General features: G+C 37.0%; 1 protein-coding gene across 1 annotated transcript in view; it reads right to left on the minus strand.

Annotated features, from left to right (window-relative positions):
* The window catches only part of COG5 (component of oligomeric golgi complex 5), a 277,974-nt gene that overhangs the window by 23,588 nt on the left and 235,227 nt on the right, over positions 1-19,159 (minus strand). The window contains exons 15-17 of the mRNA XM_008703618.2: positions 13,645-13,755; positions 12,067-12,129; positions 2,462-2,565 (exon numbers count right to left, since the gene is read on the minus strand). Of these exons, the coding sequence (XP_008701840.2) occupies positions 2,462-2,565; positions 12,067-12,129; positions 13,645-13,755 (278 nt within the window). The remainder of the gene's footprint in view (positions 1-2,461; positions 2,566-12,066; positions 12,130-13,644; positions 13,756-19,159) is intronic.

The following is a 19,159-nucleotide window of genomic DNA, read 5'->3' on the forward strand; positions in this document are numbered from 1 at the left end:
TCTTCTATTTCCAGAAGCAAACAGAAATAGAGAAACCAGTCTGAAGTTCCAGAAGGGAAAGATTCTGTTCAGGTGTAAGAAAGAATGTCCTAACTAACGCAAGGCCACTAACCGGGAGCACGGTGGACTAATGCTGTGTTCGGTACCACAGCTTAGTCACTGACGGCAATGTTATGTGGATTTGGCTGTGTCAGATTCAGACCACTATACGGCCTATCTTTGTTCAGTTCAACAGACTAGGTTGGAAAAAAAAAAAGGTACCAACCTCTTCCATGTTTTCTTTTGCTTTATCAAAAGCACTGTTGTTATCTTGTACTACTCCAGAGGAGTGTTTCAAGAATTTTCATCTAGTCACTTGAAATGATCTCCATGAGGATTAGAAAATAATATACTAAAACCAGTTCCAAGCACATGTCAAAATAAGTAAAATAATCCATCAGACAAAATTTTGAAATTGGTATTATCAATTCTTAGTGTGAATTAGAAGCTGGATTTAAATTTATTAAAATATGATTTTGCTTGGCCATCTTTAGCTAAAGCGCAGTTTTCCCAATTATGCCAAAGCTTTCAGTAAGAGATTTTCAACTGATGGAGTGCAGCAGAAGCTGTGCCGAAACTGAAGGGTCTTTATAATGAGAGCCTGCACGTGCAAGCTGAAGGCAGAAAGACTACCTGGATGCACACCTGAGAAGTGGCACATGCTCACCTTCAGGTCCCCGAACTTTTGCGGGTGCACGTGCGCTCTCCCCGTGGCTGAGGTGCACAGCCATCACTTCAGGATCTAGGGGCTTCCTAGATTTTTTTTTACTGCCTTCCTTCCCCCATTCAAAGCTATAATCAGAGATGAGTCATTTTACATTAAATCAGAGAATTTCAATCAATGTACTATGTCAATCAGACATTTACATTTCGAGCTTTATCTGATTTGGAGAGAAACACACTGGTCCTATTAAACACATTTCAAATACCAGAAAACTGTGTTAAGGAATACTTTTTTTTTTTTTTTAAGATTTTATTTATTTGACAGAGAGAGAGAGACAGCTGGTGAGAGAGGGAACACAAGCAGGGGGAGTGGGAGAGGAAGAAGCAGGCTCCCAGTGGAGGAGCCTGATGTGGGGCTTGATCCCAGAACTCCGGGATCACGCCCTGAGCCGAAAGCAGACAGTTAATGACTGAGCCACCCAGGCGCCCCGAGCAATACTTTTTAAATAGCAGAGGGCTTCTGTAATCACACTCCATATACAGCTGGCTGACAAGGTAAACCTGTTTTACTCCCTTTACCTAAAATAACGAGCCTTCCCTTTCTGTTTCCTTTTCAGAGGCATAGAGGATTGGTCTAACTGGGACATCTCAGACCACTTCTGAACAAAATTCATTTCCTTCCAAATACTGCTAAATCAGCAGTTTTGTATTCCTGTCTCCAAATACTAGAGCATTTTGTGTATAATACACTTTACCCTCTGTGCTTCAGTCTATTATTAAAAACAGTGACCTTTTACCTTTCAAAATATATTCTGTGAATGAAATAAGTGATGTGAAAAATTAAAGGACAGCATAAAATTCACACAATTTTCTACAAACAGCTAGACTAGTGGCTGGACATTTAATAAAGTATATATTTAAACAACATGAATATAAACAGAAATAGGAAAATTCAAAAATAGTAACTATGAACTAGGGATATAAAACACATATCTACATATTAATATTTGAATGTTTAGCTCTAGAATGTGGTTAAGTTTTAAAAAAATCACTCTAAGCATGTGCCAATAACTATTCCAAATTCTCTACAAATAATGTCCTAATACATGGAGCTCAAACCATCTTACTCTCCTTAAAAACATTTCAGTAAACACTGGGTTAGGACCGGTGATTTTTATTCGCAAGATACATATGATACAGATAAGCAGTACTCTTGTAAACAGCTGTAGAATACTCCCGAAGCACTGATTAAGCTAGATGTGACACAACAAGATTGGGTTGCCACAAAACTCTGAGAAAGGAAAATGATTCTTGTAGGGGGTTGGGATGCAGCGTGCCCTTAAGGCCAGAGCAGGATTCAGACTAGCATCATGGCAGAGCCGGGACATTTTATATAAGAAATAACATGCCTATGCCAGAGACTCAAGTACAGGCATTTATGAGGAAGAAGGATCAAGATCAGCTTGAAAACAAAAGATGGTCCCAACTACCGGAAGTCCTGCAGTGCCAAGCCAAGTCCCACAAATGTTAATGATTCTGTGTGTCAATGACAGGAGAGAAATGATGAAAACAAGAATTGAAAAACTTTAATCAGCTAATGGCACTCACAATGGATAAAGTAGTACGACGCTGGAGGCCAAACCGTTCACAAGAGGAACAAGGCCTAGGTGGAAACAGACTTAGGGAGGAAGGGTGGAGGTGGGTAAATGAAAAACAAATGCAGTAAAGGCTAGTGAAAATTGTGTTTGAAAGTGCTTACCCAGAAAAATCTTCTTGATGCATAGTGATGATTATGGCCTCTATGGCATCTCCCACTGAAGTCAGTAAGGGCTGCACAGCGCTTCCCATAAGAGCATGGACTGTCTAAAAAGAAAAGGAAGGGTAGGCAAAATTAAGGACCAACACGAAGAAATCCAAGATGGGAGAAGCATTCCGACTAAAAGTTTTTACATCAAATCCCGACTATATACAGTTTTTGAACTGTAATAACTCAACAGAAGTCTGATCCTCTCCCAACTGCTGTTGGGAATGATCTTTAAAGCTGACAATATGTGGAACATGGCACTGCAAATTTCAACTCCCCCACTTCTCTCAAATTTTCAAGAAGTTTCATGGTCAAATGAGCTCCTGGAAAAAGGAGGAGAGGAACAGTGCTACTTACAAAGATCAAATGAACACATTTTGTAAAGTTTCTGTAAAGAGTGAGGCAAGACCAAAAGTCATTCTTCAAAACTGGAACAACATTTTAAGCAGAGTGAATATATTAAACACGCTGGTGATTCTTACAGGGCAGAAGAGTTAGGCATTTCATGGATTAAGTTCCTATTCAGAAGGAATACTTTTGGTACTTGGCACCATCTTCCCTTTCCAATTTATGCCACACACACGCAGTACCTGAGACTCTGGCATGGGCATTTGGGAGGCTGCTACACAACCGACAACGCACGGGACAGTCTCCCGCAACAAAGAACTGCCCAGCCTAAACGTCAGCAGCGCGAAGGCTGAGAACTGCTCGCCAGTGAGGCAGAACCACTGGTTAGGTTATAGAAGACCGCTTGGCCTTAGTTATGGGTTTTTAGTGTGAAAATATTGACTAGGCCTCAGGACACACTTACAATCTAAAATTTAAATATATTATATATGAAATGATGATTACATATAATGAAGACAGATGGCATTTGGCTCATACGAATGATAGAAATCAGTCAGTAAAGGTTAAATAGGACTCTTATTCATTAAATTCCTAAATGTCATCTCTAGCCCTTAGTCTCTGATAAAAGTAAACAGTATACTATCTGTGGGGATTGAGAGGGAGAGGGAGGCGGAGAGAGAGATTGCAAACAACGCTTGAGCAGCAGCAGACAGTTTCCCCTCAGGAGTTCACAATCCAGTGACAGCAGCTAACTACAGGATGCTATGGGATCATGGGAGAAACCTCCCTTACGTTGAGATGATCTGGAAAACAAAAGGCACTGCCTAAACTGAATTTCAAAGGACAAATAGTTAAGAACCAAGTGAGGAAAGATGGGGGGGCTGAGAGGGTTTCTGTTAAAGTCACAGCTGCCTGGGAAAGTGGATGCCTTTGACTGCAAAGCGTTCCACACAGAGTGTGAGGCGCCTGCCCACGTGGAAGGGACGCAGCAGATGTACTCTGTGCAGGCTGCTAGGAGCTGGGCATTTACCCTGAAGGGAACGGGAAACCAACGATGGGTTTTAAGCAGTGAAAAAATACAGTTAGAGGTTTGAATTTGGGAAACATCATGTTGGATGGTAGACCGCGTAAACAGACTAAAGGCAGTTGTAGCATTGAAGCAAAATGGTGAGTGCCCAAACCAAACCAGAGGCAGTAGGACAGATATGAGGAAACAGGTTGGGAATACTGTAAAAGGGGAACAGCAGGATTTGGTAATTACATTTGAGAAATATGGAGCAAAAAAATTTAAGGATACACTTAGATTTTTTTTTTTCTTTCACGATTTGGTGATATTATTAACTGAATGTCTAAATGCAGCAGAAGCAGCTTGGTTTGGGGATGGAGAGAGAAAATGATGAATTCAGATTTGGACATGAGTTTCTTGAAGGACTTACGGGAAATCCACATGGGCTACGAGGAGGTACTGAAATATTTACATTTGTAGTTCTTGACACATTTTGACTAGATTTGGTAGTCTTTGGCTTTTAAGAGGGAAGATAAAGCCAAAACAGTCAATGAGATCCCAGATAATGGTTTGTAGAGTAAGGCTAAATGCCATTTTGAAGTCATTCAGAAGAGGAGGAGTCCCTGAAGGATTAAGAGGGGTTAGATTTTTATTTAGTATATATATTATGTGCTGGGTACTGTGCTATTTGCCTCACATAATTCCAGTTAAAATTCAATCATTCCTTCCCCTAAGAATATTAAAATGTCTAACTTATAGATGGGGAATCTAAAGCAATTTATAGATAGGGAAACTAAAGCGAAGTGAAGGACACTGTCCTTAAATGAGCAAGCAGAAGGGCTGGGATTTCCTAGGTGTATGTGACTCCGATGAGCTTTTGGTTACACTTTGCCCACTTGCAACAGAGAAGCAGGAAGAGACCTTAGAGTATGGTAGAATAATAAACAGACAAGGTCTCAAGAAAGAAGAGCAAGTTTTCTACTCTGATATGAAGGAGTGGGCATCTAACTACAGACCCTCCTACAAGTAAGACAAACAACATAACAGAGGGCTCTAGAGATGGGGAAAAAAGCAGGTAGTTTTAGAGGGCTATGGAAATCTAGAGCAAGCAAGAGAAGAAAGTGAGTTCTCCATTTTCTGTGCCTTTGCCCTAAGAGTGCCTACAGTCATGGTGGCGGCAAGGCAGGGTGGCTAAAACTCAGAGAGAAAAACAAAACAAAAAAATCCAGCAGTCTTTCAGGCCAAAGGTACAACGGAAAGGAGCCCTGGTTCGACCAGGGCTGCTAGAGAGTGAGATGGGAACTTCAGAAAGGATGAGAGCCAGAGAAGAATGCCTAAATCTTTTTTTTTTTAAAGATTTTATTTATTTATTTGACAGAGATAGAGACAGCCAGCGAGAGAGGGAACACAAGCAGGGGGAGTGGGAGAGGAAGAAGCAGGCTCATAGCGGAGGAGCCTGATGTGGGGCTCGATCCCGTAACGCGGGGATCACGCCCTGAGCTGAAGGCAGACGCTTAACGCCTGCGCCACCCAGGCGCCCCAAGAATGCCTAATTCTATATTTAAGCTCAGCACTAGTCTTCAGCTGACTCATCAACCATGCCTGTGCAGAGCAAACACAAAGTGGCTGGCAACCAAGGCTTGAGAATTGAACTGAGGTCTGAGGCATGGCCAGCTGCAGGTATAGCAGTGTACAATTAGAGTCTAATCAGGCTGATTAATCACTAAAAATACCATCAACACTCAGGAGCAATGTAAAAAAAATATTAAAAAATACTGAGTTTTACACAATATAACTTTCACAACTTCCAGGATATATTAAAATTTACTACATATACAAAAAGCTTGGAAATGTTACCAGTTTTCAAGGGAAAAGATCATCAACAGCTTCCAACTCTGAGATGATCCAGACTCTACAGTTATTAGGCAAGAACCTCAGTGAGGTTTAAAAAAAAAATGTTTACAACAAGTAATAGGAAACCTCAGCAGAGTGATTGAAAGTGTAAAAAAGAACCAAATGGATATTTTAAACTAAAAAAATTGCACCAGATGCATGCAGATGTAAATGTACTTCTATAAACATGAGGTTTCTGCATTTTATATAACATGGTGCAGTATTAACTCTATGAACATTATGGAAACTTAGGGATGTATATGGCAATCTATAGAAGAACCCCTAAAAACATCACATGAGAAGGTTCAGATAAAAATCTAATAAATTAAAATGGAATTAAAAAAAAAATTTCCAAAGAATCCAAAGAAGACAGATAAGGGAGAAAAGAGAAAGCAAAAAACTCCCCAAAACAAATGGGATAAACAAAAAACAGATAAAACTATACACCTAAATAAAACCTTATTAATAATTATATAATGTCACTGGACTAAACTCTCCAATTAAAAGGCAGAGATCACCAGAACAGACAAAAAGACAACTATTTATTGTCTACAGGAGATACACTTTAAAAATAAAGACACAGAGGAGTTGAAAGTAAATGGACAGAAGATATATCATGTAAACATTGAGAATAAAAAGGCTGAAGTAGCTAAATTAATATCAGATAAAACAAGCTGCATGACAGTAAGTATTAACAAAGCTAAAGAGGGATATTTCACAATGATGAAAGCACCAGTTCATCAGGAAGGTATAACAATAACAAATAATGTATGTAACACAGCTTTAACAGAGCTAGTAATAGCTTCAAAACGGAGGCGTCAAGAATTGACAGACTTAAAAGGTCCACAGTCACGGTAGAAAACTGTAACTTCTGTCCTTCAGCAATTGATAGAAAGACTATATAAAATATCAGTAGAGACAGAGAAGATCTGAACACCTTATCACTAAATGCATTACACTACCTTGACCTAACTGATCTTTATAGCACACTATAACCAACAACTGTAGATTACACGTTTTTGTCAAGCACACATGGTTCATTCAGCAAGACAGACCACATAAAACTAGACTCAATAAATTTAAATAACTGGAATAACACAGAGTATGTTTTTTGATGATAACAGAATTAAACTGAAAAATCCATAAGACATCTAGGAAAATCACAAACAATCGAAATTAAGAAAAAAAAAAAACACACACACAAACTTCCAAAAAACCCATGAATCAAAGAAGAAATTGCAATGGAAATTAGAAAATATTTTAAACAAATGAAGATAAAAGCATAACATATCAAAAGTGAAGTGCTTAGAGGGAAATTTACAACTTGTTAAATTTATTTTCAGAGGGAAAAGGTCTAAAAATCAATGGTATAACGTATATTAAAAAAAAAAAGGCAAAGAAAATCCAAAGTAGAAGGAAATAAAAAAGACAAAAGCAGAAATCAATAAAAAAGACAAACAACAGAGAAAACTAATAAATTCAAAATTTGGCTCTCTGAAAAGATCAACAAAACTGATAAACCCCCAGCTAAACTGATGAAGAAAAAAAAGAACACAACCACCAACAGAAACAATTAAAAAGAGGTTATCACTATAGGTTCTAATGACATTAACAAGGACAGTAAGAGAATATTATGTACAACATTATTCTGACAAATCAGGGAACTTAGATGAATATACAAATACCTGGAAATTTACAAAGTATCAAAGCTCATTCAAAAAGAAACATAATTTGAATAGCCTTTTACCTATTAACCAAATCAAATCTGTAGTTATAAACTTCCTACAAAGAAAACCACAGGCCCGATGGCTTCACTGGTGAATTCTACAAAGCATGTAAGAAGAAAATACAAGTTCTTTCAGAAAACTGAACAGGAGGAAATACTTCCAAACCTAATTAATGAGGACAGTAATAATACCAAAGTCAGACAAAGAAATTACAAGAAAACTACATAACAGTATCCCTTATGATTATAGACGCAAACATCTTTAACAAAAATTAAGTAGATCAAATCCAGGAACACATAAAAAGGGTAATACATCATAACCAAGGTGGGTTTGACATTTAAAAATAAACTTCTGTATTATATTAACAGAATAAAGGAGTAAAACCATTTGATCATTTCAACAGAGAAAAAACTATTTGATGACATACAATTTATAATAAAAAAAAGTGTCAGTAAACTAGGAATAGAAAGGAACTTGTTTAATCTGATAAAGGCCATCTAACATCATACTTAAAAAAGTAGAATATGGATGAAGTGCTTTCCCCCAAGTCAGGACTAGTTAACACTTATAGGAGAGGTCCTAGCCAGTGAAACAAGATGGGGGAGGGGGGGAACAGGCATCTACTTGCATACAATATGATAGTTTACACAGAAAATGTTCATTCTGGCTGGGTAAGGCTTCCCACTATGGTAGAGGATTAAGGACTACCAGAGGGAACAGAGAAAGGAGACTAGATTCTATTTCATAAGCTCTTTACAAAGCAGAGAAGTGTGTCATACATTTTCCAAAGAGTTACCTAAAAGAGCTAAGATTACAAAAATATAGAAGCCTCAGCAATCTGGATTATTCTCTCATATAGAACATAAACCCACACAATAAGGGAGAAATGAAAAATTGTCATACATAAACCTAAAATACAATCACTACCTGTATAAAACAATCTCTAATAAATGGATCAGAATTACTGGGCCAAGGTGTTTAAACGCTACTTACAGCTGACAGTGGGTATAATGAAATGACTCTAAATTAATATTAATTATGCCACCCATGACATAGTAGGTAATTATGAGATGTCAAACCTCAAGCCTAAAATAACATTTAATTCTGGGTAAAATCTCAACAAGGTAGAGAAGAAAAGACTGTTATGTATCCTTACCTATATTTTTAGTAAGTGAAACATATATTTAATATCTTCTCTATCAAGGGATGTCTGGGTGGCTCAGTTGGTTAAGCGTCTGCCTTCGGCTCAGGTCATGATCTCATCATTGCTGGATCGAGCCCCGCATCTTGCTGTGTGCTCAGTGGGGAGTCTGCTTGAGATTCTCTCCCTCTGCCCCTCTCCCTGCTTGCTCTCTCTCTCTCAAATAAATAAATCTTTAAAACAAATCTTCTCTATCAAATAATAAAAGCATATAGATTTTTGGTTCTTGAGCTGCAATCATTTATGTACCCTAACATTCTACCCCTAATTCAAAGTAGTATACTAAATCTCCCACAATTTTAAAATTCAAGGTTCTCTTTTTTTCTTTAAGTCAGAAGGTTTTGTTTTTACTTAATATGTCATCTGGTTTTTATATGATTTAACTTAAAAAGTAAGCTCAACACTGTTTCACTGAGTTCTGTTAACATAAGCAATTAAGTCTCTAATTGTCAGGGCCACAGCAGAGGAGCCTTAAACCAACTGCCAGTCTTCTCTCACCCAGTTCTCAAGGGCAAAACTGGCAATGCCTCAGCACACCACAGTACCCAGCTACATGAGGCCCTGGCTCTAGAGAACAAACCCGAGAGTGAGTGCTGTGGCCCAGGATCAGGGCCATTTTCCCGGCACTAGCCTCAACTCCCAGCCCGAAGTGACTAACAATAGGAATAACCTTTGTTTATGCTAAAAATACAGATTCAGAGAGTACACCCTATCCTGAATTATAGTCTCTGAAGTATTTTTTTTTAAGATTTTATTATTTATTTGAGAGAGAGCAAGTGCAGAGAGGGAGGGAGAGGAAGTGATCTCAAGCAGACTCCGTGCCGAGCCCCACGTGACGCTCAATCCCACAACCCTGAGATTATGACCTGAGCTGAAATCAAGAGCTGATGCTTAATTGACTGAGCCACCCAGGTGCCTCTGAAGAATTTCTATTTTTAATTTGTTAGGAGACTTTTATTATCAGGCAAAGTGTAGGCACTCTGTCTTAACCCGCAGACTAGACTTTCCCTAACTATGAGCTGTGATCATTAGGGTCAAAAAATGAATTTAGTCAATCACCATCAGAATATTTTAAAAAGTAATAGATGAAGGGGGGGCACCTGGGTGGCACAGTAGGTTAAGTGGCAGACTCTTGATTTCAGCTCAGGTCACGGTCTCAGAATGGTGAGATCCAGCCCTCTGTCAGGCTCCGCACTAAGTGTGGAGACTGCTTAAGATTCTCTCTCCCTGGCCCTGCATGTATGTGCTCTCTCTCCAACAAATAAATCTTAAAAAAAAAAAAAAAAAGTAATAGATGAGTATAGAAAATTTAAGTATGCATCACACAAAATAAGGAAAAATATTGTTCTGTGAAACCTTTGTTTCAATTACAGAAATACATATAGATGTATATTCTCTCTCTCTCTCTCTATATATGTGTGTGTGTGTATATGTTACATGCGTGTGCATATATTTATAAATGCTTATGTATTGTGTATGGGGTCAAAAGTAAAATCGGGGTGCCTGGGTGGCTCAGTCGTTAAGCGTCTGCCTTCGGCTCAGGGCGTGATCCCGGAGTTCTGGGATCAAGCCCCACATCAGGCTCCTCCATTGGAAGCCTGCTTCTTCCTCTCCCACTCCCCCTGCTTGTGTTCCCTCTCTCGCTGGCTGTCTCTCTCTGTCAAATAAATAAATAAAATCTTAAAAAAAAAAAAAAGTAAAATCTATTTCTTATCTTGGGTAGTGATCAAAATGTGTTGGACAGCTACTGCTAGAAGAGAAGGAAAAAATGTGGAACTACAGAAAAGGAGACTATGTAAATTCCCTGCCTGGAAGCAAAAATGTTAAGACCTTTCGGCTTGTCATACTGGCCTGATTTTGGGTATTTTTATGATCATCAATAACTTGGACAACTCTTAATAAAAACAATTATTTTATGATGGCAGCTTTAATAATATTTCATCACAATGAGATGAGCACACTGGGGGGAAAAGAGAATACAGAGAGAACATCCAAGTGTGCCTTCACTGTGCTGGGGGAAAACAGACTTGTCTTCTCCCACCCTCCTATATGAATTCAGTGTCCTTAAGTTTTGGGGCCTGTTAAATCCCCATCCATGTCACCTATGGACAGCATTTGATATCAGAAATTCTCTTCTCCTTTAGGATTTGTGAAATCATCCCCTCCCAAGCCTCTTCTTCACACTCGTTGTTTCTTTGTAGCTTCTTTACTCTCTAAAAAAAAGTATTTCTCCTTCGAGTTCACTGGTAGTGTGTTTCCGTCTCCCTCTCTTTTAACTCTACCCAAGTGATCTAAATCCATCCAACTGTTGACATCTGTTATCTTTGTACGGTTATGTTGTACCATTTTACAGATGCAGAAACGAAGGCAAGAGAAAACTATTTAACTTGTCTGAGGTCCTACAGCTAGTTAAATAGCTGAGATGGCATTCATTACAGGGAGTTGGGCTCCAGAGTCTGCTCACAGTGTTACTTACTTAGTAAATACCAAATAAATATTTAGTAAGCCAATGAATGATGATGGCAAGGTGTAGTAGATAACAACTCTTTCGGAGTCAGCGAGGTCTGAGTTTACCAGCATCAGGACTTTGAGCAAGTTATTCTTTCTAAGTTGTGTAAAATAGGGATAATAATACACAACTTGAATAGTTGTTATAATATTTCATTATATGGCATGTGACTGGCAAGTAGCAGGTGCTAAAGGATACCTATTATTATCATTAAAATGAATGATATCCTTGTTTTTTAAGAGTTACCCACTGTCAACTACATATGGCTCTGAATCTCACACCAACATTATTTTTTACTAAACTTCCTCAACATATTTGTGTTAGCACATTAAAAAAAAAAAAAAAAAGAATTTACCCTGATTTCACACCTTACAGATACACATTAGAGTTTCCCAACCTTGGCATTACTGACATTGGAGCCCAATAATTCCTTTTTGTTGGGGGCTGTCTTATGCATTGCAAGATGTTAAACAGCATCCTGGCACTGGATGCCAAGAGCGCCCCACTCCCAGTCATGACAATCAAAAACATCTCCAGCTTTGTTCAGTGTTCTCTAGGGAACAAAATCACCACTTCACTGGGATCATACTAGGCTGTACTGCCCTAAGACACAGTGAACGCTTGAAGACTCTTGCTTTCCTCGCTTATGAAAAATTTTCATAAGTAGAACACAATCTGTAGACACCAACAGGGTCTATTTTTAAGTTCTAGAAAATATAAACACACATGTATTCTTTCTCTTTAGGATAATTATCAGCAGCTCCTTTTGGTGTGTGTAGAGGATTCGGAATTATTTTTAAAATGCGACATCTCCCACTCATCCAAACAATTCTAAAACCACTTTGATCTATAGAGTCAAAGATTAAATTCTTTTACCTTTAGGGCTGAGATTATAGTTTGCTCAGCTGCTGGTGGGAATGAGCTCTGACTGGAAACAACCTAGAACAAGGTTTTGATACAGTTATAGTTTTGCTTAAGTCATTTATTTTTATAAATACTAATTTTGGTCATAACATGATAAAGCATGATAAAGCTGTTTTCACAGACACATAAAATAGTATCATTACTTTAGATTATATCTCATACATGTTTTAAAAACTCATTAGTATTTATCAGTTAAGAAAGGTTGAAAACTACTGTATAAAGCAATTATACTATATACTTCCTGTATATAGCAATTATATTATATAAAGCAATTATACTAAATACTTCAAATAATTAAAACATTAAGAATTCTAAGAGTTGGCTTTCTTTTATGCACTTTAGATAGGTTTTAATTATAAAGTTTTAACTTGAAAAGGTCAGTCTAAAGCCATATTTACGTATTTCTTTTAAAAAATTCATTTTTCTCCGGGCTGACTATAATTTTCGACAAGTCTTTAAAATACAAATGTCAAACACTTACATATAATACAAATATTATGAAGATTTCAAAAGTATCAATAAACGCATTTAAATCAGCCTAAACAAAGAGAAACTTTCATTGATTGTGATGCTTTAGAGTAATAATGAAAGGGAATGGACAATAAATATATCATTTATTTTTTTTATTTACTTCCATTACTTACTTTTCTGAGGTTTACTTGTTAATAACGCTTTAAAATACAGTCTGTTTAATGTGTGATATACACATTTTTGGAAACTCCTAATTGATAAAAGGCTTGTTAAAAATTTAAGTAAATAAATAATCACTTATAATTATTCTAAAATACAACTGAGCATATTAAAACTCAAATTAAAGGTCATGTTTTCAAGAGCATCCCTAACCTTTAGCTTCCTTCAGGTCTTCTAAATATTTATCTCTCTACTTACTAAATATTTTGGAAATGATTTATAGAGAGAAAACACAAGCTACTCAAAAGTCAAGGACTGGGTTGAAAGTGTTCCTTTCCCAGTAATTATAAATACACTTCACCTTAGAAATAATATATGAAGGCAAACAAGTTAAAGTTCATCATTAAAAAAATTAATTAGTAAAACAATAGCAAAAAGAATATATATTTTCTACTTCCAAGGAGTCATCAGTGATTATATCATAAAAATTCACTGTGTTTAATGCAGCTCCTTCCCCCCTTCTTTGTGCAAAGATGGAACCTTCTCATGTTGAAGGGATTAAAGAGTTCTTATGAAATTATGCTTCTTAAAAGATATGAAACATATGTTTTACCCTTAAATCATTTGCTCAGTAAGCTTGATTATACCAACCAACCCTGGTGATCTAGAGTTCATATGTTTTAAACAAAATGTATAGAAAGAAATGACACAAATGATAAAGGCCAGGAAGAAAAACTGTTTAAAAAGAGTTCATCGTGCAGCTTATTTTACAGTCATCATGTTTCCACTGTATTCTTTTGCAAAAAGTAAATAATAATTCCTAGTTGTCTAAATTTGAGGCAAAAAGAAAGAAGTTGAAATTAAGTCAAAAGAACTTAATTAAAACAAAATAAAGATTACCTTTGTTACCGATTGGTGCAACTTATACAGTGAATTCACTACTGCCACATTTCTTCTCTGCCCCTCTGTAAGAGGCCCAATCACCTGGCTTGCATCCCCTTGTGTGGAGAGCTGTAAGAATTCAACACGAAAAAGAAATTACCAAAATAATAGTTCATATTTAACTGGGAAGCTCATGACCCTGAACAAAAAAAAAAAAAAAATGGTGACTGGAAATATTCAGGTCAAGTGTTAGACTTCGGGCACAGCCGGGAACCTCTGTAGAGAGAACACTATGAATGAGGAAGCCCAATTAGCTCAATTATGTGCACAAGAACATCTTCCATCAATACTTCAGAGCTGATAGACCTGAGGCATGTGTGACCCAGAAGCCCAGTGTGTGCTGGTATATTCATACATCAGCACAGTCCTCTCAGGGAATACCTTCTGGCAACTGCCATTAGTCTTTCCACTCAAAAACTCAGAAATATGCCATAAAACAAAACACAGAAAAGTAAATAAAGGAAGGGAGGGAAGGAGGAAGGAATAAAAATAAGCCTCCATCGTATTTACATCTGAAAGCCATCACACTACTCCATGAAATGGGTGGTGAAAAGAGGGTTTTACTTTCATTTTTAGATTAAGAATTTGTTTGAAAAAGGAAGTTAGCTAAGATTATACTGTATATGGATGATCAGAGGAAGTGGTATTAAGAACTTTTTACTCCTCACCTTTAATTTAGTTCTGAACACACGAGTTTTAGGAGAGAGTATATGTAATGCTTTAAGAGTTAATCTAGAATTCTTATAGTTTGATATGAGAAAAGAATCCACGTATAAACTATTCTCATACTGATCAGATTTTAATCAAGTCCTCTGTAACAACTGATTTTTTTTTTAAAGATCCATTTATTTTAGAGAGAGAGAGAATGTGCGCAAGTGGGGAGCAGGAGAGAGAGAGAGAGAGAATCCAAAGAAACTCCGTGCTGTGCATGGAGTCTGACATGGGGCTCAATCCCAGGACCCGAGATCATGACCTGAGCTGAAAGCAAGAGTTGGATGCTTAATTGACTGAGCCACCCAAGTGCCCCTGTAAAATTTTTTCTAAAGGTGAATTAAATTTGAGTAGGACAAATAAAAATGATCTAAGTCAAGTCTATGAATGGGGATACAGATCTCAACATGTGAAAAACTGGCCTTTTAGGAGAGCTGAAACTAAGATCATCTTGCCTTTGTTAAAGCAAGCCAAATAAAGTCTTGGAGAAAGAAATACTATTTTGCTTTCTACTTTCCTTTAATGAACACACACACATACATTTATAAAAATTAAACTCAATGCCTACTTTATCAACTCCTACTTGTAGTAATAAAATGCAATTTTAAAATATTAAAAACTGCAATTAAAATAAAGGGAATATTCCTTTGCTAACATTACAACCCATGATGATGGCTACAAAGTCAAGATAAGACCTTTTGACATCAGGTTAAAGAACTCCAGTTTATTGTGCCTTTCCTTATGGACATGGTCACCAACTTGCAATCAAGTTGAGCTCTAAAACTGGAGAATAAAGTGGCAGTTGTCAGTGGCACCAGTGGTTACGGCAGACAAAGGGGGTCGAATGCTAAATACGTATCTGTCTGTACAGGGCATTTAAAAGTTAAGAACTCTAGCTATACAATTTTAAAAAATCCAGTCTCTCTTACTTTTCCTGAGATTCTCTCCAAATAATTTTGAAATAGTAACAAAGAAAAGAAATGGGAAAAGGAAAGAATTTTTCTTATGTTATCTTATGTCTATTTATTTTAAGTATTCCATACTTAATAAAGACACAGGCTTGCTGCTAGAAAAGCATGAAGATCCTTTTATTACTGATAATTGACCATATTTGGGGGCTTTAAAAGTATAGAAATGCCTGTCAGATCCATGATGATACTATAATAAAAAAGACAAATAGTAACAAATGCTGGCCAGAATGTGGAGAAATCAGAACCTTCATACACTGCTGGTGAGAACGTAAAATGGACTGGCCACTTTGGAAAACCAGTCTGGCGATTCCTCAAAGATAAACACAGAGTGACCATATACCCAACAATTTGACTCCTTGTTATACATACAAGAAAAATAAAAACACATGTTCACAAAAAAAGTGTATATAAATGTTCACAGCAACATTACTCCATAGTGTAATAGCCCAAAAATGAAAACAACCCAGATGTCAACTGGTAAGTAGATAAATAAGATGTAGTCTATTCGCACAATGGAACACTGCCCAGCCAAACAAAAAAAAAAGAAAAAAAAAAGGGAATGAAGTTCTGAGACATGCTATAATGTGGATGAACCTTGAAAATATTTTAACCAAAAGAAGCCATCACAAAAGGCCACACGTGGAATGATTACATTTACACAAAATATCCAGAATAAGCAAATTCAGAGACAAAAAGCAGATTAGTAATTAGGGGATGGGCAAAGAGGGTAAATGGGATGTGACTGCTAATGGGTAGAAGGTTTCTTGTTGGGGGTGAGGAAATGTTCTAAGTGAATATACTAAAATCCACTGAATATACACTGACATGGGTGAATTATATTTTAATAAAGCTGTTTTTAAAAAAGTATAAAAAGAAAAATCCCCAGACTTCAAGGGTTATCTGCTGGATGCCTTGAGCCTTGCAAAAACTAAGGCTAAAATAAGACGGCTAAGTTGGAGACCTACAAAGTTCTGCAAAGGAAATATTATACTTAGAAGAGCAAAACACTGATGATACAAAAGAACTAAAGATGAAATACCACCGTGCCAAAAACAAGGAACAAAATTCAAATATCAAAGTGAAAATATAACACTAGAAGACTGGAAATTTAAGATAACCCGCTGCTAATCCTGGTTTTACAGCACAGAATACAGTCAGCCCAACACCTGAGCTTGGTGGATTGCCCTGTTTCTCACCATTCGTGCCATGATCATTTTGGGGAAATGAATTTCAAAAATTTACAAAATATTACAAAAATAAGAATAGTGCAAGGAGCACTGATAGACACTTTACCCAGATTTACTTATCTTTTTAAAAAAGATTTATTTATTTACATTAGGGGGAGGAGGCTCAGAGGCAGAGGGAGAGAATCTCAAGCAGACTCCCCACTGAGTGTGGAGCCCCACTTGGGGCTCAATCTCACGACCTTGAGATCATGACCTGAGCTGAAAAAAAGAGACGCTTAACTGACTGAGTCACCCAGGTGCCCCTAAATCAGATATTTTTAACAAAAACATAGAGAAGTTCTCATAAACCTTTAGTTACACAGTTACATCCATACTTATTTTTCTGAAAGTGGTGAGCACGGCTGTAAAATTATCAAATAGATTTTTAATGAGGAATTTACATTAAGAAGACATCAGTAATCAACTAGTCCTGTTACAGTCTTGAAAACACAGTGCTCCAGGGAGCAACGACCAGTTTCTTAAACCTGACACAAGGGATGAAATCAATTTGTAATCCCTCATCTATGTCATATCAGTTTTCTGGACAGATGGTCCAATGATTTTAAGTATACTCATCTAAATGTTTTCTAGGTCAAGAGATGCTAATGAGCAATATATTCCAAGAGCCTTAAAGCTGCTATATCCTTACTTATCCCACTATTAGAGATATATCCTAAGAATACTTAAAGTTACATGCACAGAGATAATGCTATTTATAAAACAGAGAAACTGGAAAACCCCACATGTCTAAGAATAAGAGAATAGTTAGGTATATATTAAGCAATTCGCATTATGTAAGAAAAACCATTGAGAGGTGCTTATGTTACAGACCTAACTAGAACAAACAGCAAATTTGTGCAAGAGCTCACTTTCACAAAAAGACTGGAAAGAGAGCAAAAATGTTAAGAAATATTATGAAGCATTATGCAGCGAAGAAACTAAAATATTAGTAAAGGGCACTGTGGAATTCTACTAAGTATCTAAAAATGTTCATTTGTAGAATACACTTAGAAATGGCCGCACAAGATAATTTTATCCAATGATTAAAAATAAAAGATGTAAATCTCCATCCTTGAAAGATTTAAGATAATATGACAAAATAAACTGCTTTGGTCACTGTTTACTTGCCCCAAAGAAGGTTTTGGGGAAAGATAGTTTCTTTCTTTCTTAAGATTTATTTATTTATTTGAGAGAGAGGGGGGAGAGAGAGAGTGAGTGTGTGTGGGGTGAGGGGCAAAGCGAGAGGGAGAGAGAGAATCTCAAGTGGACTCCCTGCAGAGCATGGAGCCCAACCTCACGACCCTGAGATTATGACCTGAGCCTAAATCAAGCACTGGACACTTGACTGAGCACCCAAGGTCCCCAAGATAGTTTCTTTTGATCTACTAACCTGTGACACAGATGAAAATAACTGATTTTTATATATATATATATTATCAAATGCCTTCATCATAGATTACCCGGTTGAGATTATGGAATACAAGAAGTATAATTAAGTATCACTTAGCTCATTATAACATGTCAATTATCCTATAAAAAACATAAAATTAAACACACACACACAATTAAATGATCAAACATCTCTAGTCTGTAATACATTACAAATTATACTGTATTTGAAACGCAGACATAGGGCATGTTTCTGCAAACGTACAGCAAAGGACAAATTCGTAGGTTTATGTAACAATTCTTGATTTCCCCGGAATGTCGGCTTAACTAAAATTTCCTGACAATGAAACTACTTTTCTAAGATGCTAATACTATCAGAAAATATTTCCAAGAAAATCTTTCTACAGTGTATGTCACACGTTTCTGGTTTCATAAATAAGGCACATAGAACATGTACCTGAAGGCAAATTCCACTTAAAATGAACCACTGTATGTGCTCACTAGTGTTCCTGTGAGCCGTGTTTGTGCAATTACACATTTTTGTTTTAAAAGTGACTCCATCAGAGCTTAGTGTGTATATATGGCTGCTTGCCCCTTTACTCATATCTCTGGAAATTTTGTCTTTCCTTTTTCTTTAACTTTTTGAGATTTTTGGGAATCCGTCTCTTATTCCTAAGGTGTTAGTTTTCTCTTCTTGATCTTCTCTTATCTCCCCTCATCCTGGTCTAACTTGCTTTAAAGTGGGAAGAGAGGACTAACCACACGGTAGCTGGGAGCCGTTCCTATGAATGAAGTATATACCTCAGTGCACGGACACTGTGATATCAATTCTAGTGGTTCAGAGGATATTTTTATTCCTTTCTTGGTTCTTATTTATTTATTTATTTTATTATTTTTTTTTTAAAGATTTTATTTATTTATTCAACAGAGATGGAGACAGCCAGCGAGAGAGGGAACACAAGCAGGGGAAGTGGGAGAGGAAGAAGCAGGCTCATAGCGAAAGAGCCTGATGTGGGGCTCGATCCCAGGTCGCCAGGATCACGCCCTGAGCTGAAGGCAGACGCCCAACCGCTGTGCCACCCAGGCGCCCCTTGGTTCTTATTTATATTTCAGACTGTTGAATTTGTCCAATATTTGACCACTTGATTAAAAAAAAAAGGAAGTGTTACTACATAT

Source organism: Ursus maritimus, unplaced genomic scaffold, assembly GCF_017311325.1.
Source record: "Ursus maritimus isolate PB19 unplaced genomic scaffold, ASM1731132v1 scaffold_3, whole genome shotgun sequence".
NCBI lineage: Eukaryota > Metazoa > Chordata > Mammalia > Carnivora > Ursidae > Ursus > Ursus maritimus.